Genomic DNA, 26,608 nt, shown 5'->3' with positions numbered 1-26,608 from the left:
AACATTTCAAGCAAAACGGTATAAAACTCTGTATATACTCTATATATATATATATATATATATATATATATATATATATATATATATATATATATATATATATATATATATATATATATTATATATATATATATATATATATATATATATATATATATATATATATATATATATATATATATATATATATATATATATATATATATATATATATATATTATATATATATATATATATATATATATATATATATATATATATTATATATATATATATATATATATATATATATATATATATATATATATATATATAATATATATATATATATATATATATATATTATATATATATATATATATATATATATATATATATATATATATATATATATATATATATATATATATATATATATATATATATATATATATATATATATTATATATATATATATATATATATATATATATATATATTATATATATATATATATATATATATATATATATATATATATATATATATATATATATATATATATATATATATATATATATATATATATATATATATATATATATATATATATATATATATATATATATATATATATATATATATATGTATATATATATATATATATATATATATATATATATATATATATATATATATATATATATATATATATATATATATATATATATATATATATATATATATATATATATATATATATATATATATATATATATATATATATATATATATATATATATATATATATATATATATATATATATATATATATATATATATATATATATATATATATATATATATATATATATATATATATATATATATATATATATATATATATATAGTATAGATATTGGGAACCAGGCCTTCGTACAATAAATAACGAAAAATTTAGTCTAAACTTCGTCCTTTGTAATGACAATTTATTATTAATATCAATCTATCAAAACTTACCTATGTGCTAATTTTATAATTATTTACAGAACATATTTTGCTTGATCTTGTTGATGAAGTTGTTTTAAGAAGCTGACGTACGCAATAATATATTAAGGTCATAAAAATGATGACAGAGAAAATTAATTCTCCACTTGCCGATATAATAAATAAAAGGTATGTATATAATTTATTTTATTGTAGAACAATATACAATATATATATATTTAATTTGAATGTAAAGTGTTTGCAAATGTAATTTGTACATTTGCAAAGTATCTTTGGTGTTACTTATAACTTGCATGTACTTTGGACGTAACATTAAATGACATATAAAATTGAGCTATTCTATGCCACAACTCGTGTGTGATGTAATTCTTCAATTTAAATGCACTGTCATTTGGAGTCGTCCAGGTTTTTATATATCCCCCATATTATTTTTTTGAAATTAAGAACAAAAAATATTTTGAAGTAGTTGTTATAATTTTAATTTTTACACAGGTATTTATTTGTTCATGAAAATCTTTCTAATATATCGCAAAAGGAGAATGAAACTTTTATAAACGAGATCTGTATCCTGATTTCAATTTTATACCCTTTCACAATGGACTGAATAGCCTAAGTGAGCCTGACACATCGGGCTGCCAACTAACCACCTACAGCACTCAAAAAATGTATTCTTGTATTCAAAGTTGTTGACCTTCCCTTAAAATTTATAATTTCGGCATAAGCCGGCTATCATAAACCTTTTTTCGGAAGGTTCAAGTGTGGTTCACCATGGGTTTAGTGAACTGCCTGAATTTATTCCGATAATTGGTTGATAGTTTTGCTGCAAGTAGAGGATGCTGATGAGGAATGTGGTAATTCCATAAAGTGCGTCCATCCAACCATCTTGCAGTCTATAGGGCTTTGACCAAATAAATTTGACAAACATTCTTTTCCTCTGTTGGTTAAGCTACTCTTGTAGTTTAGTCAACACAATGGTTTTAAAGCTGAGATCAAAACAACAAATATGATTGAAGTACAAACCCACAATAACAAACAAAACACGAATTTATAATTAGGATATATTTTATTTATCGATTTTCGTTCTTTTTTACGATAAATACCAGTTTAAAAAACCAAATTATATCAGACAATTCAAAGCAAAGCTGTTTTCTTGTTTTCAAAAAAGGAAAAAAGATTAACCCCCATTTTCACGAAGCTCCGTTAGTGTTCCGTTAACTAACGAATTTTTAAACCGTATTGTGGACATAGCTGTCACCTTGTGTATATATTCCATATGTCAGGAACTTAACTGCCGACAATTTTTCAGTTGAAGTTAACCGAAGGGAAGATATTTGCAATTTACTTTCTGATAACTGGGAGTTAAAGCCTAACTGAGCTACATGAAAATGGCCGTAAACCAAAGATTCAAAATCTCAAAATATGTATGTTTTTATTTTGGAAGTTTTTTGTTTTTAATACATAGATTAAACCAGAAACCGGTTTCCTTACTTTAAGAGATATTTGCCTCACTTCAAAGACATACGGCATAAACGAACGGACTCAAAGATTCGTGTACTAAATTTAAAGAAACAAATGTTTTTTCAGTGCAGATAGATTGGAAAAAATGATTTTATTTTGGAAAAGCAGCATCCCTGGCCCGGAATCAATACGAAAAACAAACCGTTTCTAATAATTTAGTATTACAAAAAAAATCGTGGTTAAACTAACTATAAATTTAACTTATTTTTATTGCAAAAAAATTATTCGTTTGTAGTTAAATTTTACTGTTTTTTTTCGAAATTATTCACAGCCCAATGAAATTTTCCTTTTGTTAAATATGTCTCAAACGTTTTATGAACTAAACGTGGGTATTCGTACGATTCACAAAATTAGTAAAAACAAGTAAGGAAAGTCTAAAGTCGGGCGGGGCCGACTATATTATACCCTGCACCACTTTGTAGATCTAAATTTTCGATACCATATCACATCCGTCAAATGTGTTGGGGCTATATATAAAGGTTTGTCCCAAATACATACATTTAAGTATCACTCGATCTGGACAGAATTTGATAGACTTCTACAAAATCTATAGACTCAAAATTTAAGTCGGCTAATGCACTAGGGTGGAACACAATGTTAGTAAAAAAAATATATGGGAAACATTTAAATCTGGAGCAATTTTAAGAAAACTTCGCAAAAGTTTATTTATGATTTATCGCTCGATATATATGCATTAGGAGTTTAGGAAAATTAGAGTCATTTTTACAACTTTTCGACTAAGCAGATTTTACAAGGAAAATGTTGGTATTTTGACCATTTTTGTCGAAATCAGAAAAACATATATATGGGAGCTATATCTAAATCTGAACCGATTTCAACCAAATTTGGCACGCATAGCTAATTCTACTCCCTGTGTAAAATTTCAACTAAATCGGAGTTAAAAATTGGCCTCTACGGTCATATGAGTGTAAATCGGGCGAAAGCTATATATGGGAGCTATATCTAAATCTGAACCGATTTCAACCAAATTTAGCAGGCATAGCTACAATGCTAATTCTACTCCCTGTGCAAAATTTCAACTAAATCGGAGCAAAAAATTGGCCTCTGTGGTCATTTGAGTGTAAATCGGGCGAAAGCTATATATGGGAGCTATATCTAAATCTGAACCGATTTCAACCAAATTTGACACGCATAGCTATAATGCTAATTCTACTCCCTGTTCAAAATTTCAACTACATCGGAGCAAAAAATTGGCCTCTGTGGGCAAATGAGTGTAAATCGGGCGAAAGCTATATATTGGAGCTATATCTAAATCTGAACCGATTTGGCTGATATTTTGCAAGTTTTTCGAGGCTCATAAAATATTCCGATGTACGGAATTTGAGGAAGATCGGTTGATATACACGCCAATTATGACCAGATCGGTGAAAAATATATATGGCAGCTATATCGAAAGCTGAATCGATTTTTTCCAAAATCAATAGGGATCGTCTTTGAGCCGAAACAGGACCCTATACCAAATTTTAGGACAATCGGACTAAAACTGCGAGCTGTACTTTGCACACAAAAATACATCAACAGACAGACAGACGGACAGACAGACAGACAGACAGTCAGACAGACGGACATCGCTAAATCGACTCAGAATTTAATTCTAAGACGATCGGTATACTAAACGATGGGTCTCAGACTTTTCCTTCTTGGTGTTACATACAAATGCACAAACTTATTATACCCTGTACCACAGTAGTGGTGAAGGGTATAATTAACTACAGTATGGTTAGGTTAGGGGCAGTCCGATGTATCAGGCTTACTTAGACTATTCAGTCCAATATGATACCACATTGGTGAATTTCTCTACAGTATGGTTAAAATGGTTATGAATTGGCGCCAATGATTGTGTTCTTTACTTTAGTTAATTTGTTCTTCTAAGAGAGAACGTGTCACACACACACACGAAGTCCTGATGACGGCCCAATACGTAACTCTGTTTTATGCGAAAGTCTTATGTATTTATTCTAGGTAATGCGTATTTGTGCCAATATCAGGGCTATCTTACAACGATTAGGATACATAAGCGTGGGAAGGACTCAGCGGAGAGGCTTAAACCCCTCAGAATTTGAAAACTTATTTTTGACTTTCCATTTATATTTATATGCAGCAATCCCTCGATTTACGTCGTCTCGGTTTACGTTGTTTCGATATACGTCGTCAAGTTTTTTGTTCCATCCAACTTACGATTTACGTTGCCATTCGATTTACGTCGTCGATTTTTTTGCCAGCTTTATCCGAAACTCCTTCCATTAGTGAAATAAGTACCAACGATGATGACATTGCAACATTTATTACTGAAATTCTTACCGAAATTCGTCAAACTCTGATTGACATTGCATATATACGCAATTGTCGAAGTGACGATGTTTTTTTTTATATGTATACAACGTAACGGTTTTTCATTTGTTTATGAACTGATATTTTGGAATAATGAATTGTTTTTTATGTTTGCTTTATGGATATATATTTAATTATTTATTTTTTATGGATAAAAGACTGAATTACTTTTATTCTTCAAGTTGTTAGGAGTAAGTATGAGCAAGTTTTAATTCGTTTTACGTCGTTTCGATTAACGTCGTCAAATTCCGGAACCAATCACGACGTAAATCGAGGGATTACTGTAATATTAAACAAGTAAATACAACCGCACAAAGTTCCGCTAAAGACTTTCATGATAGCAGTTGCCGATGGTAATATATAGTGTTATTTTTATATAAGTGAATGTTTGAATTCTGATATTTATGAAATGGTTGAACTTATGATTTAAGTTCCTAAATTTATGTTTAGTTTATTAACTAAAGCACTTTATTATTTTGTTAAGTCAGAGTTTTAGTCGATTTAATTAAAAAAAAATACTTCACTTCTTAAGGTGTGATCCGAATTCTATGTTTTGAATGTGAATTAAAAAACGTTGTGATATTTTCCGAAATAAATAATGGGAAATGGGAATGTTTGACCTCAAATATTTTCAAATATTCGCAATTTTTCTAGAATGGAATTAGCATTTTTTCGACATAATTTAAATAATTTGTATCATATTTGTTTTTGATTTCAATCACGAAAATCGGATTCAATCATTTTTTTAATTGAAATGTCTTCAATCACGAAAATGATAGTATCAATCACCAATTTTGATTGAAAACCAACACGATTTCCAATTAAAACAAGTAAGTAAAGTTTAAAGTCGGGCGGCCCGACTATATTATACCCTTCACCCCTATATAGGCCAACATTTGTGTTACCATCTCAACTACTTCACATTTGCTGGAAGCTATATAAAGAAGACAATTTTTTTACTTCTACAAAATCGCTTAAATTAAAATTTAAATCGGCTAACGCTATCCAGTTAATTGGAGGAAACTTCCATTGAAAATGGGTCTAAAATGTGTAACAGTCTACTATATTTCCTTGGTGTACGTATATATGGGAGCTATATATAATCTGAACCGATTTTGACTAAATTTGACATGTATAGTTAGAATAATAATTCTGCTATCTATGCGAAGTTTCACGTAAATGGGAGTATAACTTTGGCCCCCTGGTCATATGAGTGCAAATCGGACGGAAGATATATATATGGAAGCCATATCTAAATCTCAACCGATTTCAACCAAATTTGGCACAATTACCGATACTACTAAACGTACTCCTTGTGCGAAATTTGAAGCAAATCACTGCAAAACCCTGGATTTTGAGGCCATATAAGTTCAAATCGGACGAAAGATATATATGGGAGCTATATCTAAATCTGAATCGATTTTGATCATATTTGGCACATACAATAGTATCGTTAAAAGTACCGCTTGTGCAAAATTTAAAGTAAGTCAGGGCAAAACTCTGGCTTTTGAGACCATATAAGTCCAAATCGGGCGAAAGATATATATGTGAGCTATATCTAAATCTGAACCGATATTAACAAAATTTGACACACTTAACGATACTATTAACCGTACCCCTTGTGCAAAATTTGAAGCAAATCACGGCAAAACTCTGGCTTTTGTTGTCATATGAGTCTAAATCGGACGAAAGATATATATGGGAGCTATATCTAAATCTGAACCGATTTGGCTGATATTTTGCAAGATTTTCGAGATTCATAAAATATTTGGATGTACGGTATTTCAAGAAAATCGGTTGATAAACACGCTAACTATGACCAAATCGGGGATAAATATATATGGCTGCTATATCTAAATCTGAACCGATTTTTTCCAAAACCAATAGCGATTGTATCTGTCCCAAGAAACGGCCCTATGCCAAATTTGAGGACGATCGGACTTAAATTGCGAGCTGTACTTTGGGCACAAAATTACATATACAGACAGACGGACGGACAGACAGACAGGCGGACATCGCTAAATTGACTCAGAATTTAATTCTAAGCCGATCGGTATACTAAAAGATGGGTCTATGATCACTATTTCTTGGCGTTACATACAAATGCACAAACTTATTATACCCTGTGCCACAGTAGTGGTGAAAGCTATAAATATTATTGACTTTTGTCCCGGAATCAATTAATTGTGTTATTGAATCAAATGAAAACGCGATTGATTTTTAACATAAAATTCAATCACAGTTTTAATTGAATCAATTAAAATTTTAATTAATTTCGCTACAAAAATCAATCAACTATTTCATTCATTCAATTAAATAATTAATTGAAATTGGCTATAAATTTCATTCAAAAAATGTATATATTGCGCCCCAAAATCGTATTTAGTTTTATTTATTTATTTAAGGTTTTGTATGGGTCTCAACACAGTCTGGTTATATAGACCCTAAAACCTTATTCACTATTAGCAATATACATATTTTATATACACATGTCAATATAATTTCAAAGATTCATAATAGTTTCAAATAATTTTAATATGTCCTGAATTTAAATCGAATTATATAAGTTGATTTCCATCAGAAATCGTTTAATATTTTTAAAATAAGTATGTCTCGATAATATGGTAATATCATTGATTCCGTATTTGCTTCTTATATGACTTATTCGGGTGCAATCGTTAAAAATATGGGTGATGGAAAGGGATTCACCGCACTCACATCGTGGGGGACTATCCCTTTCTATAAGGTATTTATGGGTGAAGAGGCAATGGCCGATTTTAAGTCTGTTTAACTTCACTAAGTCTGCCCTTGGAAGTATCGGTGGAGAGAATTCATGGGGTACGCTTCTTAAAATAGAGTATAACTTCGACTCACTGTTCCTTTGCCATAATTCATTCCTTGTATCATATATGTATGCTTTGATTTGTCTCTTATAATCATTGTGTTGAAATTTGTATCCATTATCGATTTCACCTAATAGTGAATTTTTAGCAAGTCGGTCTACCACTTCGTTTCCCTTTATATTGAGATGGCTCGGTACCCACATCAACACGATTTTCCTTTTAGGTGTCTTTGATATGATCGTTCTTATATCTTGTATAATAGTATTTTTACTGAAAGGATCACTCATGCCTTCCAGTGAACTCTTACTATCGGTTAAAATAAGCACCGGTCGTATAACATCCTCATGTTGAATTGCCCTCAAACAGTCCCTTATTGCTGATAATTCGCATGTGTATATTGAAGAAAAGTCTGGTATTCGCCTTGTAATATGTATGTCGTCGCTGATAATAGCGAAGCCTGCCTTTTGATTAATTACAGAGCCATCAGTGTAATATCTAATGTAGTCCTTGAATTTTGTGTTTATGGCCTCCAGGTAGCGTTTCTCGGTTTCTAAGGGTGACATATCCATTTTTTTGCAATAAGAAAGTGAAACATCTATATTTACGTCCAGAAATGTCCATGGTGCCCACTTAGACCTCTCTGATTTATCAATCATGTGTATGTCAAGGAAATATTTGTTGGTCATTTCTAAAAATTGATCGTAATATCTGAGATAAAGTGGATGGTTTCGAATCGGTTTGGATCTAAGGTAATTGAGTTTAGTTTCGTCATTCATTCTCCTATAGAGGGGGTGGTTATGACGTGACAAAATCTTTAGAGTAAAATTTAAACATTGTTTCAGTCTACGAAGTCGCAAGGGCGGAAATGATGTAAGGACCTGCATTGAGTCGGCTGGGCTGGTTCCGAAAGCACCAATGGAGAGTCGTATGCCGGTATTTAAAATCGGATCTAGTGCTCTCAATCGAGTCTCTGTTGCAGATGCATATATAATCGATACATAGTCTATTGTGGGCAATACAAACGAATTTAGTATTTTCAAAAGTGTTCGGGAGTCCGATCCGAACTTTGAATAACTTAGCATCCTAATAATATTTAGCCTCGTATTTGCCCTCGCCTTTATAGAACGAATATGATTTTGAAATGTGAGTTCATTGTCAAAAATGACACCTAAAAATTTGCATTTGTCTACGAAAATTATATCCCTATCAGACATTTTCAAGGACAAAATACTAGATTTACTTTTTCTTCGCCTAGAAAATTGTAGAGCCACAGTCTTCTCATCATTAAATTGGAATCCACTAGTGTCGCACCACGACATAAGATTATTTATAGCCTTCTGCAATTTCTTGAGAATTGCTGAAGTCTTTTTTCCATTACAATATATAACTAGATCATCAGCGTAAAGTAAATACTTGACATTGTTCGGTACATGAGCGGATATCGTATCTATTGCCAGTAGAAAAAGTGTTACACTTAAAACTGAACCCTGGGGCACTCCATTCTCTATGCCGTGATATTCTGAATAGGTATTTTCGTTCAGACATCTGAATTTCCTATCTTCTAAAAAATTAGCTACAAATGCGGCCATGTTTCCTTTAATGCCTGCCAGAGTTAATTGTTTCAAAATTAGTTTCCTCCAAACGCAATCATATGCCTTACGCAGGTCGAAAAATATTGCTATTAGATCTTTTCGTGTAGAAAAGCTTTCCATAATATCGGAATGTAATATTGCTAAGTTGTCTATAGTTCCTCTGTCTTGTCCAAACCCCGATTGGTTCTCGCTCAAAAACTTGTTCGTTTCCAAATACCATGTAAGCCTTCTATTAACCATTCTCTCAAAAAGTTTGCACATGCAGTTCGTAAGGGATATTGGACGATAATTATTCTTATTAGTACCGCATTTCCCCGGTTTCAAAACTGGTATCACTAGTGCGTTTCTCCAGCTATTAGGAAAACATTTATTTGTCCATATATAATTATAAAATTTTAATAAATAATATTTAGAGTTTTTAGACAAATTTCTTAGCATCTCATATCTTATGTTATCTGGACCAGGGGATGATCCTCGACAACATTTGAGAGCTGATTCAAGTTCTGTTAAAGAAAACTCAACATTGTAAATTTCATCGTTGTTAGACGGATTAAGTACAAAGTTGTTTTTAGTCATGTAGTGCCGAAATTTCTGAGTGTAGTTTTCAGACGAAGAATTATCGGAGAAAGATTGTGCAAGAATATTTGCTATTTCTTTTCTGTCGGAAACTATCTCGCTGCCTTCTTCTAATGTTGTGATTCTTTGATAGTTTGATATTCCATTTAAGGACTTAATTTTCCTGTATACTGTCGATGAGGGTGTTCTAAGGTTAATACTTTCACAAAATTCATTCCATGTTTTCCTACGACTTTCCCTAATAGCCTTGCGTACTTTTGCCCTACACTGAAGAAAATTAGATAAATTTTCTTCATTCATGTTATTCTTGAATTTTTTTAACAGTTTTCTTCTTTCCTTTATTAAAGAATGTATCTTATCATTCCACCAAGGGACTTCTTTTCTGTTTATATCCGTCTTCCGAGATGGTATAGCGACTTTAGCGGCGTTTATAATCGTATTCGATATGTATGATTCCATCTCGTCTATATTGTGAAAGTTTTCTAAAGGTTCATTAAGTTCACATTCATATATCGTCCAATTTGCCTTTCGGATATTCCAAGATGGTCTGCGTTGGAAGGTTGGAGTGAAACCATTGTATCTTATATATATTGGAAAGTGATCGCTACCAAAAAGATCTTCAGATATACTCCATTCAAAATATTGTGCAATTTGGGGCGAAATGAGACTTAAATCAATATGGCTGAATGTTCTATATGCTATGCTAAAATGTGTGGGGAGTTCGATATTATTTAATATAGTAAGATCATTATTTTCAATAAAACTGTGTACTAATTCACCTCTCTTGTCAGTCTTGTTCGAGCCCCATAAAGTGTTGTGGGAATTGAAATCTCCCAGTAAAATATATGGCAAATCAAATTGATCAACTATATTGTTAAGATCATTCACTGACAAAGTATCAGAACCCGGCAGATAAATAGAACAGATAATACATTTTATTGGAAACTTAATTCTAATGGCAACTACATGTAATTCTGAGTTTAATTCGATCTCTTCTGCTTCAACGGAATCATTGATATATACATATACCCCACAGTGAGCTGTTGTTGACGAGTTGGCATTTTTATAGAAACACTTGAAATTTTTTAATAATGTGTTATAATTCGATTTAAATTTAGTTTCTTGAATACAAATCGCTAGACAATTAATTTTAGATAACAGTTTCATCTCATCTATATGTTTTAAAAGGCCATTACAATTCCATTGGATTATTTGATATTCGTTATTCATAAGTACTAGATCCAGTTGACATTCCGTCTTCTATTATTTCGTCTGATATGTATTCAACATCTTTGTTGACATTGTGTTTTTTCTTTTTTTCTGCATGGGTTATTTCTCTCCTCTTGCGTTTGGATAAACCTTTCGGTAAGATGCTTATTGTTGTTCCATCTGCTCGTTGTACTTGATGTATAGAAGAGACTGAATTGAGAGCTTCTTTCAATGTTTTGACAGGAGAGGTTTTCTCTGCCGTGGTGAGTTTTGCGTCTTTACCACTTTGCTGACATTTGCAAGAGCAGTTGCATACTTTTCTCTCGGATGAAGTTATTGCAGTGGGTGTAGCTTGTGCTAGTGAGGTGGCATTAGCATATGATGATGGTAGGGGGTTTTGTTTATAATATTCTCTTCGTGCTTCATACATACTTTTCTTTTGTGTTATTCGTATGGTTTGAATTGTATATTCTTTTTTATATGCTGTGCATTCCTTTGAAAAACTGTTGTGATCACTCTGACAATTTGCACACATTGGCTGGTTATTGCATTTTTCTCGATTGCCTTCTTCATCAACTTTTGTGTGATCATTTTTACCGCAATGTGGGCACACTTTATGTGGAGAGGGGCACCTTTCTGAAATATGACCAAACTTAAAACAGTTGAAACAACGTAATGGGTTGGGAATATATGGTCTTAGACGTGTGTGGAAATAACCAACAACAACGTGGTCTGGAAGTTCTCCAACATTGAAAGTTGCGATGTATAAGCCAGAGTCTACATTTGAGAGCTTTTTAGTTTCTGGGTCTCGTTTTTTTAATCGTTTTATTTCGACAATATTTTTATTTAGCTCTAACATCTCATTTTTTAATTCAGTGTCCTCCAGTCCGCGAAGCTCATTTGTATAAAATTACCCTTCGAAAAATATAGCGATTTGTGTTCCTCAACGTTAACAAATATATCAGGAGAGATAGACAACATTTTAATGATTTTGTTGGCTTGTTTACCGTTTTTGCATTGTATTAAGAGTTGTCCACTTCTGAGTTTTTTACATTCCACTATTTTGCCGCCGACTGCATCAATTGATTTTTGGATTAAGAAGGGGGAGACGTTTGAGAAACCTTTATCAGCATGTATGCCAACTCTGCTCATTACGAGAAAGACAGGTTGCAAAGATCCCGGGTTTAGAATATTTTTACCCCTATCAAATAGTATGCCTCCCATTTTGGGAGTAGGTAAGGAAACTTATTTTCTTTTCACTAGAAATCAGATATACGTTTTGTTGTTTATGGAGAGAGTCTCTTGAAATTATTTTGTTATGGTTTGTTTTTTTTTTTCGTTTTCGGAAGAAAGGTGTTTTTTTTCAGCACAAGAATAGGTGTGTACGCAGCGAGAGCAAAACACTCACTGTATTTAGTTTTATTTGAAATAAAAGAAAATGTGTGTTTCTTATAAAACATATTCAATATTTTTTTATTTTTTGAATTATGCAATAGACAAATAAATGTGGTTCTTCTCATTTGTGTGTTTTGTTCTAACATATCTTACACAAACAATTATATCAATAACAACTATAGGGTGAAAAAAACAAACTAGGTAGAATGCATTCCATATATTAGTTAATATTATCCTATATTTATGTACAACTATACTACAGAATGAAAAAATTTAACTGAATTGAATTCATATATGGAATGTTTTTATTGAACCTTTTTAATTCATTGTGACAAATCTTACATATTTGTGGTAAACCTTTTTACTTCAAACTTAAAATTGCTTACCTTTATTGGGAACCACCGTGGTGCAATGGTTAGCATGCCCGCCTTGCATACACAAGGTCGTGGGTTCGATTCCTGCTTCGACCGAACACCAAAAAGTTTTTCAGCGGTGGATTATCCCACCTCAGTAATGCTGGTTACATTTCTGAGGGTTTCAAAGCTTCTCTAAGTGGTTTCACTGCAATGTGGAACGCCGTTCGGACTCGGCTATAAAAAGGAGGTCCCTTGTCATTGAGCTTAACATGGAATCGGGCAGCACTCAGTGATAAGAGAGAAGTTCACCAATGTGGTATCACAATGGACTGAATAGTCTAAGTGAGCCTGATACATCGGGCTGCCACATAACCTAACCTAACCTAACCTACCTTCGTTTTTAAATACAATTTTATTTATTTATATACGCAATTTTTTCTTCAACATTTCTTCAAATATTTTATATATTTTATTTGTTATTTATTATATTATTTTTTAACAATTCCTCCGTATCCCACAACAAGTAAAAAACAACCCACGCGCAAACATACCGATTACATCGATGACAGTTATCGGTTACAGGTAGATAAAAGAAATATAGGAAAATTTCCTATATTCTAACAAGTGTGTCTCCTTAAGTTCTAAAAAGATTAAATACTTCTTAGTACGAATGAACTAAAATATTTTTCTATGCCAAGTGTTATTCGTATGTATGCTAAGCTTTCTATAATAAAGGAAGTCAGAATTATCATTTTATAAGAAATTTTACTAAATTTGAGGAAACTTGGGTTTAGTTCATATTTTGTTTATTTTTACGAATGCTTTGTTATCAGTGAATAATATTTTCTTGTTCAGTAGTAAATTCTTATACCCAGCGAAGAAAACAGTATTAGTAAAACCAGTAAGGAAAGTCTAAAGTCGGGCGGGGCCGACTATATTATACCCTGCACCACTTTGTAGATCTAAATTTTCGATACCATATCACATCCGTCAAATGTGTTGGGGGCTATATATAAAGGTTTGTCCCAAATACATACATTTAAATATCACTCGATCTGGAAGAATTTGATAGACTTCTACAAAATCTATAGACTCAAAATTTAAGTCGGCTAATGCACTAGGGTGGAACACAATGTTTAAATCTGAAGCAATTTTAAGGAAACTTTGAAAAAGTTTATGATTTATCGCTCGATATATATGTATTAGAAGTTTAGGAAAATTAGAGTCATTTTTACAACTTTTTGACTAAGCAGTGGCGATTTTACAAGGAAAATGTTGGTATTTTGACCATTTTTGTCGAAATCAGAAAAACATATATATGGGAGCTATATCTAAATCTGAACCGATTTCAAATTTGGCACGCATTGCTACAATGCTAATTCTACTCCCTGTGCAAAATTTCAACTAAATCGGAGTTAAAAATTGGCCTCTGTGGTCATATGAGTGTAAATCGGGCGAAAGCTTTATATGGGAGATATATCCAAATCTGAACCGATTTCAAGCAAATTTGGCACGCATAGTTACAACGCTAATTCTACTCCCTATGCAAAATTTCAACTAAATCGGAGCAAAAAATTGGCCTCTGTGGGCAAATGAGTGTAAATCGGGCGAAAGCTATATATGGGAGCTATATCTAAATCTGAACCGATTTTGCTGATAAGTTTTTCGAGACTCATAAATTATTCGGATGTACGGAATTTGAGGAAGATCGGTTGATATACACGCCAATTATGACCAGATCGGTGAAAAATATATATGGCAGCTATATCTAAATCTGAACCGATTTTTTCCAAAATCAATAGGGATCGTCTTTGAGCCGAAACAGGACCCTATACCAAATTGTAGGACAATCGGACTAACACTGCGAGCTGTACTTTGCACACAAAAATACATCAACAGACAGACAGACAGACGGACATCGCTAAATCGACTCAGAATTTAATTCTAAGCCGATCCGTATACTAAAAGGTTGGTCTATGATTACTCCTTCTTGGCGTTACATACAAATGCACAAACTTATACCCTGTACCACAGTAGTGGTGAAGGGTATAATTACATGCCTTATTCTAGTTAGTGAACTATTCCTAACTGCTTTCAGTTTAGGATTTTTTACTGAAGCAAGTAAATTTTATTATTTTAAACAAAAATTTAACTTAATGGAAATAAATTGGCTAAACTAAATTGATGAACATTTTTTCCTTTAGTTCCGAAGGCACTTTTTTCTTGGTTTTTCTGAAAGTAAACAGAATAATTCGAATTTAATTTTGTTCAATTAAAAGTTAATTTTGTTAAACATTACCTGCATAGAATAATTCTTAGTTCCAGGTTGCAGATTTATAATCTTCTTTTGCAGTTGTAGTCTTTTAGAAATATAATAATAAATATTAATAAAATTTAATCTTACCTCAATGTTATTATTAGTTTTTCGGGAGTATTGGGGTTTTTATAAAATTTGAAATTTTTCTCTAGTTTATGTTCTATTTTTTTCAAAATCTAGTCAAATGTCTTAACTGACATCCTGGTGTAATTGAAAGAATTCTCGGGGTGGTTTCTAAGTTCGTAGTACAAATTATGGAATTCCTGATTATTTTTTCTACTCTTGTTTATTTCATGAGTACTGTTCTTTCTTGCAAAAAATGCGTTGAAAGTATTTCGCGACAAGAAAAATTCTTCATCGGAATCCATTTTACATAAATAAACACCAAATTACACCTGAAAAAACTGATGTAAACAAACAACACGCTCCATATCGCGCTCACTCTGCCATAGTATAGCATTGCTATAGCATGAACTATTATAGCATCGCTTTGCTTTTCGCTCCCACTCTGTCGTCAGCCTTAGCATAAAAATGTATTAAGGAGCTCGGTAATTTAATTCCGTTCCAAAATTTCCACACATTAAAATTGTCTATTAAAATTTTAATCATAGACAAAAATAATGGCAATAATAGGTAATATTTGGTATTCTATTGATGAGACTTCGCAAATTCTGGAAATAGAAAAAATATAAATGGAAAATACATATTTTTATTATTTTCGGATATTTTTCATATTTTGAAATCCAAAAGAAAGAACTTTTTTACCATTACATAATTCATTAGTTTATATATCAGATATACTGTTCTCTACTGGGTTCAAACTGAAAAAGGTAAGTAAAGCAAAAATGCAATTTAATACCAACGCTACTTCGCAACTTCAAGGTGAATCTTCCAACAAACCCATACCGCTCTTGGTTTTAAGAAAACTAAGAGTGAACAAAATTTATAATTTTAAAAGATCAATACGGTACCCACCTTTTGATTGCAAACATATTCTTATATATTTGATAAAATGATGGAGTTGATGGGATTGATTGGTCAATTTCACGAAATAAAATTGATCACTAAATGAAATGAATAAAAAATATATTATTTTAGTCCGTTTAATGTAAACAGGCTTCATTGCACTCAAAAAAAGTGAACCCTATTTTTCACTAAAGCTGATTTAATTCTTTTTTAGTTCACGAAATTATTACGTTCTAAGAAAGTTTCCATGACTTTAATAATTTTTGCTTACTTTAGTTAAATTAACTAAAGCAGGGGAAAAAATTATACACAAAGGGAGCGTAAAGATTAACTAAATTCGTGTATCCCACAAAATAGTTCAGAATTTCTTAAAATTTGTAAATTTTACCAATAATGCGCCCATCATGAACTTCGTGTGGGACTAAAGACATCCTTGCAATTTTGAACACTAATTTTATCCTTCAAACTACAAAATTTTCTTTAAGAAGTGAAAAAAATTAATTATGTCTAATCAATTTTCTTGAATTTGTCAAAAACTATGTACTTATTTTTGTGATATCGGAGTGGTATCAGCATTTGTAATACTGTTCAGTTAAAATTTTCAAAAAATATTCAGAATTTTCTAAAACTAACCAAATTTTTTCTTTATGATGGGTCCACTGTTTTTTCAGTGTGGAAAACGGTATTCACATTTCACAATTTCTTACCTTCAACTAACGTAGATTGTTTTCCATTTTTACAATACCACAAAACACAAACACAGGTAATTTCAAATGCGTTCTGTCATATATTTTTTTAAACCTTTACCATTTGTTGTGGCACACTTTATTATTTCAACCCTTTGCTATGATTTGTTTTTGCTTTCAAAATATTTATGCACACATTTTGAATGCAGCAGACAGAATGTCGCCAATCATGTTTTTCAATTTACGCGAAAAACAAAAACCCAACCGTTCGTTACGAATTACTTCCACAGGCTGATCTCTCCATCACACATTGTTGAATAAATACCCATTCTCTTGATCTCTTTTCGCTCTTTCCATTGCTCAAAATTATTCAATTTCAATCACAAAGGTGATTGGATCAATCACATGTGTAATTGGAAACAGAAAAATTTTCATTCACGTTTGTAATTGAAAATTATTTCCGAATTGATTAACAAATTGATTGAATCGAATAATTTTTAATTGGTTTTTATTCGGATTTGATGGAATAATTAATTGAATCAATTAACAAATTGAATCCGTTTCCAAATTCAATTAAGTGTTTAATTGAAAAAATTTTGGTGATAATTTTTTGTGTGGATTTGAAATAAAAAATACCCATAAAAATATAAAAAAACGAGTTATAAAAATTGAAGTTTAAAAATTCATGTGTAGTTAAAATAATGAACTTCTTCGTGACGACATTTCTGGAAGTGCTTTTGAAGTTATGCCTTTATAGTAACTCGCATATTTTCGCTGGAAAAAAGTGTGGAACTACTTTTAGTTACTTTATTATAAATTAATTGTCTAGTTATGTTGAAGTCTGATTTTTTATACTTTTTTTATAAAATAAAGCATTAATTGAACCTATAACTTCAGTTCATTAATTTTTAGCTACACAGAAAAAATTTCACGAAAATATTTATCCAATTAAAATTTTAATTGACTTTTAAAAAATATTCAATTAAAAGTTTAATTGATTCAACATTTTTTTTACTTGAAACAAAAATCAATCACAAAAATCAATAGTATCATTTCAATTAAAAAATTAATTGGATCAATTAATTTCGTGATTGAATCAGAAAAAAAATTTTGTGTGTAGGGGGGCTATTTTTGTCATGTCATAATTTATAACTTATCCAATTAACCCCCATTTTCAGGAAGCTCCGTTAGTGCTACGTTAGCTAACGAACTTTTAAACCGTACTATGGACATGTTTGTCATCTTGTCTATATATTCCATCTGCCAGTTAGGAACTTAACTGCTAAAAATGTTTCAGTTAGAGTTAACCGGAGAGAAGATATTTCGACTTTACTTTCTGTTAACTGGGAGTTAGGTTAGGTTAAAGTGGCAGCCCGATTAAGATTCAGGCTCACTTAGACTATTCAGTCCATTGTGATATACCACATTAACTAAAAGTACCTATTACATATGGGCACTTCTAGTTTTAACCGTTGAACCTTCTCGATTATTTTCTTCTGTTGAACCAACCAGATTGTTCCAAAAACATTAGCAGACTGCTTAAGTCAACGTTTTCCAGGTCCGCCAGTAATCTGAAGCTTTATGCCCCTAAAATTTGCTTACTCCTTACACAAAATGCAGGACACTCACACAAGAGGTGTTTTATTGATTCCTTTTCCTCCGCATCATGGCAGCTCATACAATAGTCATTATACTTCGCACCAATAGTTTTTGCAAAATCGCCTATCAGGCAGCGACCCGTTATAGCAGATATCAGGAGTGACATCTGGAGTCTCGAGAACACTAGCATATCTAGTGTGCGGTTTAAGTTTAAATGGGGCCATATTTGCTTGGTGTCGTTACAACCCTTACAATTCTCCCATCGAACATTTGCCATCATGACAGCCTTCTCACGCAGTAAGAGCTTGCAGGTAGCCAGAGGCACACCAACAGTTCCCCTGGAATATGTAAGGTAGTTCCTAGCCTTGCTAGCTCATCTGCTTCGCAGTTCCCCGGTATGTTCCTATGGCCAGGCACCCATATTAGGTGAATATTGTACTGCTCAGCCATCTCATTGAGAGATTTGCGGCAGTCGATGGCCGTTTTCGAGTTGAGGAACACAGAGTCCAAGGATTTTATTGCAGGTTGACTGTCTGAGTATATATTAATGCCAATATTGCTTGGAGCATTACTTCTCAGCCAATTCCCCACTTCTCTTATTGCTAATATTTCAGCCTGAAAAACACTACAGTGTTCAGGTAATCTTTTCGCTATTCCAAGTTCCAGATCTTTAGAAAATGCTCCGAAACCCACTTGGCCATCCAATTTGGAGCCATCAGTGTAGAAATCTATATATCTTTTATTCCCCGGGGTCCGTGTACACCACGCCTCACTGTTGGGAATTAGAGTCGCAAACTTTTTGTCGAAAAGTGGACTCGCCAAAGTGTATTCCACTACGTTAGGCACATCTGGCATTATTTTGAGGACCGAACTGTGACCGTAACTTTTTTCCGACCACAGCGATAGCTCGCGCAACCGCACAGCCGTTGTTGCAGCTGACTGTTTGGCCAAAATGTCTAAAGGCAATATATGCAGTATGACATTAATGGAGTTTGTTCCTGTCTTGCTGAATGCACCTGAGATACACAAGCACGCCATACGCTGAACTTTGTCTAAACTTGTCGGCTGGTGAAGTGCCGGCCACCAGACTACAACACCATATAGCATTATAGGTCTAACCACTGCCGTGTATAGCCAATGTACAATTTTTGGTTTTAGTCCCCACTTTTTCCCTATTGCCTTTTTGCACGAGTATAAAGCTACCGTTGCTTTCCTCGCCCTTTCTTCAATATTAAGCTTAAAGTTCAGCTTCCTGTCCAAAATAACGCCAAGGTATTTTGCACACTCCCTAAAGGGAATTTCAATACCCCCTAAGGAAATGGGCCTAACCGTGGGAGTTTTGCGATCTTTGCAGTACATGACTAGTTCTGTCTTTGCAGGATTTACCCCAAGACCATTATCTTTCGCCCATTTCTCAGTCATCCGGAGGGCTCTCTGTATAATATCTCTAACTGTTGATGGGAATTTTCCCCTGACTGCTAGCGCCACATCATCTGCGTATGCCACCACTTGTATCCTTTCTTTTTCCAGGGAAACCAGAAGGTCGTTTATAGCAACATTCCAAAGAATAGGTGATAGAACTCCTCCTTGAGGAGTGCCTCTGTTCACATACCTTTGTATGTTTGCTTGTCCTAGTGTGGCTGAAATGCGTCTCTGCCTTAGAAGTTCAGAGTTCTCAGTCCATTTAATATCGAGCTCGGATGGACGTTATTGAACGCCCCTTCGATGTCTAGAAACGCCACGATTGTGTATTCTTTGACAGATAGTGAGCTTTCAATAAAGCTGACTAGTTCATGTAATGCGGTCTCAGTAGACCTGCCCTTCGAGTATGCATGTTGTCGTTTCGAGAGCAAACTTGAATCGACGCTAGTTCTAAGATAAATATCTATCATCCTCTCCAGAGTCTTAAGTAGGAATGATGATAAGCTGATTGGTCGGAAATCCTTCGCATTCGAGTGAGAGGCTTTTCCCTCTTTAGGTATGAAAACGACTTTTGATTCCCTCCACTTTCGTGGAATGTATGCTAAGTTGATACATCCTATATATTTCACCGACAACCAGGGGATAATTCTGTCAGCCACCGCTTGTAACTCCGCCGGAGTAATTCCATCAGGTCTTAGCCTTTCTCAGTTCTCGCTTGTATCCTCTCAGATTCTTCTTGTAAGCGTCCCAATCCACAGGAGCTCTGGTGGACTTTGCTTTGTTAACTCCTAACTAACTAACTCCGTAGACCACCATGGTGGTCGATTTTTCCCCCTTGGCTTCCCTTTAGGGCATGCAGCTTTCAGTGAAATGTTGAAGGCCTTAGTAATCCTCTCCACTGCGTGTTCGATAACTTGCACAGTGCTCATATTTGTATCTGGTATTTCCGGTATCATCATATTGAACGATTCCCTATACCTATTCCAGTCAGCTTTCCTAACATTTGGCGGAAATATGGTCTTGGTGGTATGAACATCAAATTTGAAACTGATGTAGCGATGATCTGAGAAGCTGTGTTCACTTAAAACATGCCACTCAGATATCATTTCATTCAGTTCTTGCGAGGCCAAGGTGATGTCCAAAACCTCTTGCCTGTTTTTAGTGACAAAGGTTGGGGCATCTCCCTTGTTGCAAACTACCAAATTAGTACGCAAAATAAACTCTATTAGCGACTCTCCCCTTGCATTAGTATCACTACTTCCCCATATACTATGATGCGCATTCGCATCGCATCCCATAATGAGTTTCGTCTTTGTTTTCAGTGACTCCTCAACTAAGGTCTTAACGGCACATGGAGGCATCTCCCTGTCATGTCCCATATAGACCGAAGATACCCAATATTTGCATTTGGCTATTTCTAAATTGGCAACGACAGTGTCTGCATTGCACATTGAAGGAAGCAGAAACAAGTTGAGCTCGTTTTTAGCAATTATACAGGCTCGAATTACATCAGTATACTGCAATAGTTTGAACCCCGGAGTACTTAATTCACATATTTTGTTTCTATATACATATGGTTCTTGAATAAGAACTATGTCTATGTCCCCTTTCATCAGGAGAACTTTTAAGGCAGCACATGCAGCCTTACAATGATGAAGATTTATCTGGAGGATCCGTATGACCATCGAGATTTTCAACAACCGTCACATCAGCCGCTTCAATCGAGTCATCAAGAATGTCCTCTTCAGAGATATCGGTGACTCTCGCAATAACCATAGGTTCAACTTTGGTGAGTTCTGAGGCAGTAGAAGCCTCCTCACGCATACGGTATCTATCCATGTCTTCAAATTTGGTATCCCCCTCGACTTCGCAATAGGATCCGCTTACTTCTGATTCAGACAGAGGCTTGTCCATTTCTGAATCCTTTAGCTGATCGTTTTTATACACCTTCAGTTGGATATAATGAAAGCCATAACATACACGGCCCTGGGACTTTGCTAGATGTGGCAAAGACTGAGTGTTCAATATAAACACTGCATGCCGTCTTGGCCCATCCACTTCATCCAAACGGCCAACCTTCCAATCAGCTGTTGGAAGATCTGGATTGCATTGTTTCAGTCTTTAAAATAGATTCAGGGTCAGGAGGGTTTGCAGGTATCCACGCATGTGCTCTTGGTCTAGCCGGGAGTTAAAGTATAACGGAGATACATGAAAAGAGAATTATTGGTTTTTGACATCAAATTCAATATATGTTTTATTTATAGTGGTAATAAATTTCATTTAAAACGCAGATATACAGTATTGGCCAAAACCTAAGCACCCCCTCACTACATTTTTTTGCAATGATGATTTTTTTAAGAAAACACTGTTATTAAAATTTTTACTTATTTTTTATTTATATGTATATCTACATAACAAAAAACACAAAATTTAAGGAATTCAAAATTTTATAAAAGAAGTTAAAACTCAAAGAACATTTTTATTCGCAAATATAAGTGGACAAAACTAAAGCACCCCCATTATAAGGCACAAAATATAACTATCGAAATCAATATTTGGTAGCGTATCCCTTATTCTGGATGACACCCGTACATCTTTTAGGCATAGAAGATATTAAGTTGTTAATAATTTCCGGAGATATTGCTTCACAGCTTCAAATAAGTCGTCTTTTGTTTTGCAATTTTCTCGCTTAATTTTTGAGTTAACGATCTCCCACATGTTTTGGAAAAACGAATGACGAAAAAGAGTCGGTGGGAACATAGCATTAAGTGCGAAATTGATTTTCGTGCAATTTTATTTAGATGACTTGTTACATTTTTGTTTATTTCTGCAATATACTTTTCTATTCAAGTAGTGTTCATATTACAGCATTACTCGCCATGTTTTGATCCATTGCAATCGGCTAGAGAAGTCAATATTTTCGAAATTTGCAATCTTTACATATTAGGTGATTATATGCTTTAAATGTACTACTTATTTCATGACCGAAGGTATGCCACGGGAGAAGTATTTTCCTCCTAGGACATACGTGTGTAAATGTAATCCGGAGCGATGTCAATTAATAAGTGGTTATTAATTTTTAAATAGGCTTGCCTACATTCACACACTACAATATTATCTTCTACAATCTTTTAGTTATCGTATCTGATTTATAATTAATTTATATAGAATATACAATATTTAGATAAAAACGATAAACTATGTACACTGAAAAAAACAGTGAACCCCCCAGGAAGAAAACTTTCGGTTAAGTTTAGAAAATTTTGAATATTCGTTTTGTTTGTTATTGTTGGATTCTCTACAAGTGTAGCTGGTGTAGCCAACTACATTCAAATCGATGATTTGAGTTTGGCAAAAGAAAAGAGATATGCTTGCAAATTTGTTTAGGCAGTAGCCAACTATCAAACCTTTTTCGGAAGGTTCAAGTGTAGTTCACTTTGGGTTGAGTGAATTACCCGAATTTATTCTGATAATTGGTTGATAGTTTTGCTGCAAGTAGAGGATGCCGATGAGGAATGTGGTAATTCCGAAACAGCTGTACATCCAACCATCTTGCAGTCTATAGGGCTTTGCCCAAATAAATGTGACAAGTATACTTTTCCTCTGTTGGTTAAGCTACACTTGTAGTTTACTCAATGCATGGTTTTAAGCTAAGATCAAAAACAATGATAATTTTGAATATTTTTTAAAAAAAATACTGAATAGTATTACAAAACGCTGGCATCACGCCGATATCACAAAAATAAGTAAATATTTTTCGACAAATTCAAGAAAATTTATTAGACATAAATATTTTTTCACTTGTTAAAGAAAATTTTGTAGTTTTAAGGAATAAATTGGAGTTCAAAATCGCAAGATTGTCTTTAGTGACATACGAAGTTCATGATGAACGCATTTGTAGTAAAATTTACAAATTTAAAGAAATAATGAACTATTTTGTGAGAAGTACGAATTCAGTAAATCTTTATGCTTAATTTGTTTATAATTTTTTCTCATGTTTTACCCAGCAAAAACTCTCATTACCCGGTAAGCTTGTAGGTAAGCCTATTTAAAAATTAATAACCACTTATTAATTGAAATCGTTCCGGATTACATTTACACACGCATGTCCTAGGAGGAAAGTACTTCTCCCGTGGCATACCTTCGGCCATGAAATAAGTAGTGCTTTTAAAGCATATAATCACCTAATATGTAATCACTTATTCGTAGATATTCCAAAGATTGCAAATCTCGAAAATATTGACTTCTCTAGCCGATTACAATGGATCAAAACATGGCGAGTAATGCTGTAATATGCATCCAGAGAAGGAATATGATCACCTCAAACATGTTTCAAGAGCAAAATATTATTTTTGGATGGTGACCATGTAACATGTTTATCGCAAAAATGTTGTTTTCTCGGCAAACATAACATGCTTTCTGAAAACAGATACATCATTTCCGAGAAAATAACATGGTTGCTGCGAACATGTTACATGGTCACCATCCAAAAATAACATTTTGCTCTTGAAACATGTTTGAGGTGATCATATTCCTTCTCTGGGTGTGAACACTACTTGAATAGAAACGTATATTGCAGAAATAAACAAAAATCTAACAAGTCATCTAAATAAGATTGCACGGAAATTAATTTCACGCTTAAAATAGAAATAAAAGTGGGTTGTTTAAAGGAGTTTGATTCGTGATATACTTTATAATAAACCTAATAGACCACATTAGGTTCGAAAACTACTAAAGGTGGATTTTTTTATTATAATATAATATAAACATTATACTAATATATACATTATTTCTTATCTATTTAAATGTAAAATAATATTTCTTTTTAATGAATCTCGATTTTCAGACAGGTTTATAATACCATAAAGTTGATTAATTATCAACTTATTACCATAATTAGCTCCATAGTATGAAATACGTAAAAGTTCAAAATTTATACAATTTTTCCCTGAATAATATTCATCACAAAAGTTACATTGAACATAGTCCTCCTACATGACAATGAGGGTAATTTTATAATATTTAGTCTATGTTCGTATGACGGAAGTGAGCTGTGGTTCCACCCACGTCCGCGAAGACAAAATCAAAGGAATTGCTTCTGAACAGATTCAAGCATATTCTTAAAAATTGCATAATAGGGGTCCCAAACCACAGAACCGTATTCCAGGTTTGGTCTCACTAATGACGTGTATAAATTCTTCGTGACCAAGGGATCATTGAATTCTTTGCTCCACCGTTTCATGAAGCCAAGCGCAGTGTAAGCTTTACTAACTACCATTAGAATATGCTTACGAAAGTTCAGACGTTAGTCCATAAGTATACCTAAATCTTTATAGGAATCTACAGCTTCTAGCACGTTAGATCCAAAAAAATAGTTAGTATTGAGGGGAGTTCCTCTTGAAAATCGCATTAATTTACACTTATGGCGTTTTCTTTTCTTGTAAAAAATGCGCACTTTTTTTGCATTTTGCCCGGAAAATGTACTTTTTAGGTTCTTTTCTAAAAACAACAGGTAAAAGTGCGAAAAGGCTTCGAATTCTGTTGTGAAAATAGCGCCACGCATAGAGACAAATCACTCTCTGTGTTCTACCAACTAAATAGGATTTTAACCATTTTAATAATGGATTTCCAAAACCGCTTGAATCAAGTTTCGTTAATAGAAGGGAATGATTGACCTTGTCGAATGCCTTATTGAAGTCTGTATATATTGTATCGGTCTGGTTACGACCCCTGAAGGCGTCATTTACCAGACATGTAAACTCTAAAATGTTAGAAATCGTAGATCGAGATTTCCTAAATCCGTGTTGACAAGTGCAGAGTATAGACGATACCTGGTGAGAAATCGATTTAGTCAATATTTTTTCCATAAGTTTAGGAATAGCGCAAAGATTTGAAATACCTCTGTAATTACAAGCTACATTTCTACTGCCTGATTTAAAACAAGGTATTATAAAAGACTCTTTCCATATCCGTGGTAAATATCCAGAAATTAAACAGTATTGATAGGGGATAAGAAAGTTGGTCAGCACACTCTTTCAATACACATGAAAGAATGCCATCTGGACCCGCATTATATGATGACTTGACTGTTCTCAAATTTCTTAATATATATATATATATATATATATATATATATATATATATATATATATATATATATATATATATATATATATATATATATATATATATATATATATATATATATATATATATATATATATATATATATATATATATATATATATATATATATATATATATATATATATATATATATATATATATATATATATCTATATATATATATATATATATATATATATATATATATATATATGTATATACATATATATATATATATATATATATATATATATATATATATATAGATATATATATATATAGATATATATATATATATATATATATATATATATATATATATATATATATATATATATATATATATATATATATATATATATATATATATATATATATATATATATATATATATATATATATATATAGATATATATATATATATATATATATATATATATATATATATATATATAGATATATATATATATATATAGATATATATATATAGATATATATATATATATATATATATATATATAGATATATATATATAGATATATATATATATATATATATATATATATATATATATATATATATATATATATATATATAGATTATATATATATAGATATATATATATATATATATATATAGATATATATATATAGATATATATATA

General features: G+C 32.4%; 1 protein-coding gene across 1 annotated transcript in view; it reads left to right on the top strand.

Moving 5' to 3' along the window:
• Positions 1–1,028: 1,028 nt before the first annotated feature.
• Positions 1,029–26,608, top strand: part of me31B (ATP-dependent RNA helicase me31b) — a gene marked incomplete at its 5' end in the record, with an annotated part of 85,937 nt that continues 60,357 nt past the window's right edge. The window contains 1 exon segment of the mRNA XM_075295622.1: positions 1,029–1,155. Within this exon segment, the coding sequence (XP_075151737.1) occupies positions 1,106–1,155 (50 nt within the window).

This window comes from Haematobia irritans, chromosome 2 (assembly GCF_050003625.1).
Source record: "Haematobia irritans isolate KBUSLIRL chromosome 2, ASM5000362v1, whole genome shotgun sequence".
In the NCBI taxonomy this organism is placed as follows: Eukaryota; Metazoa; Arthropoda; class Insecta; order Diptera; family Muscidae; genus Haematobia; species Haematobia irritans.
The sequence above is the reverse complement of the archived record's forward strand: the minus strand, read 5'-3'. Positions and strand labels throughout refer to the sequence as shown.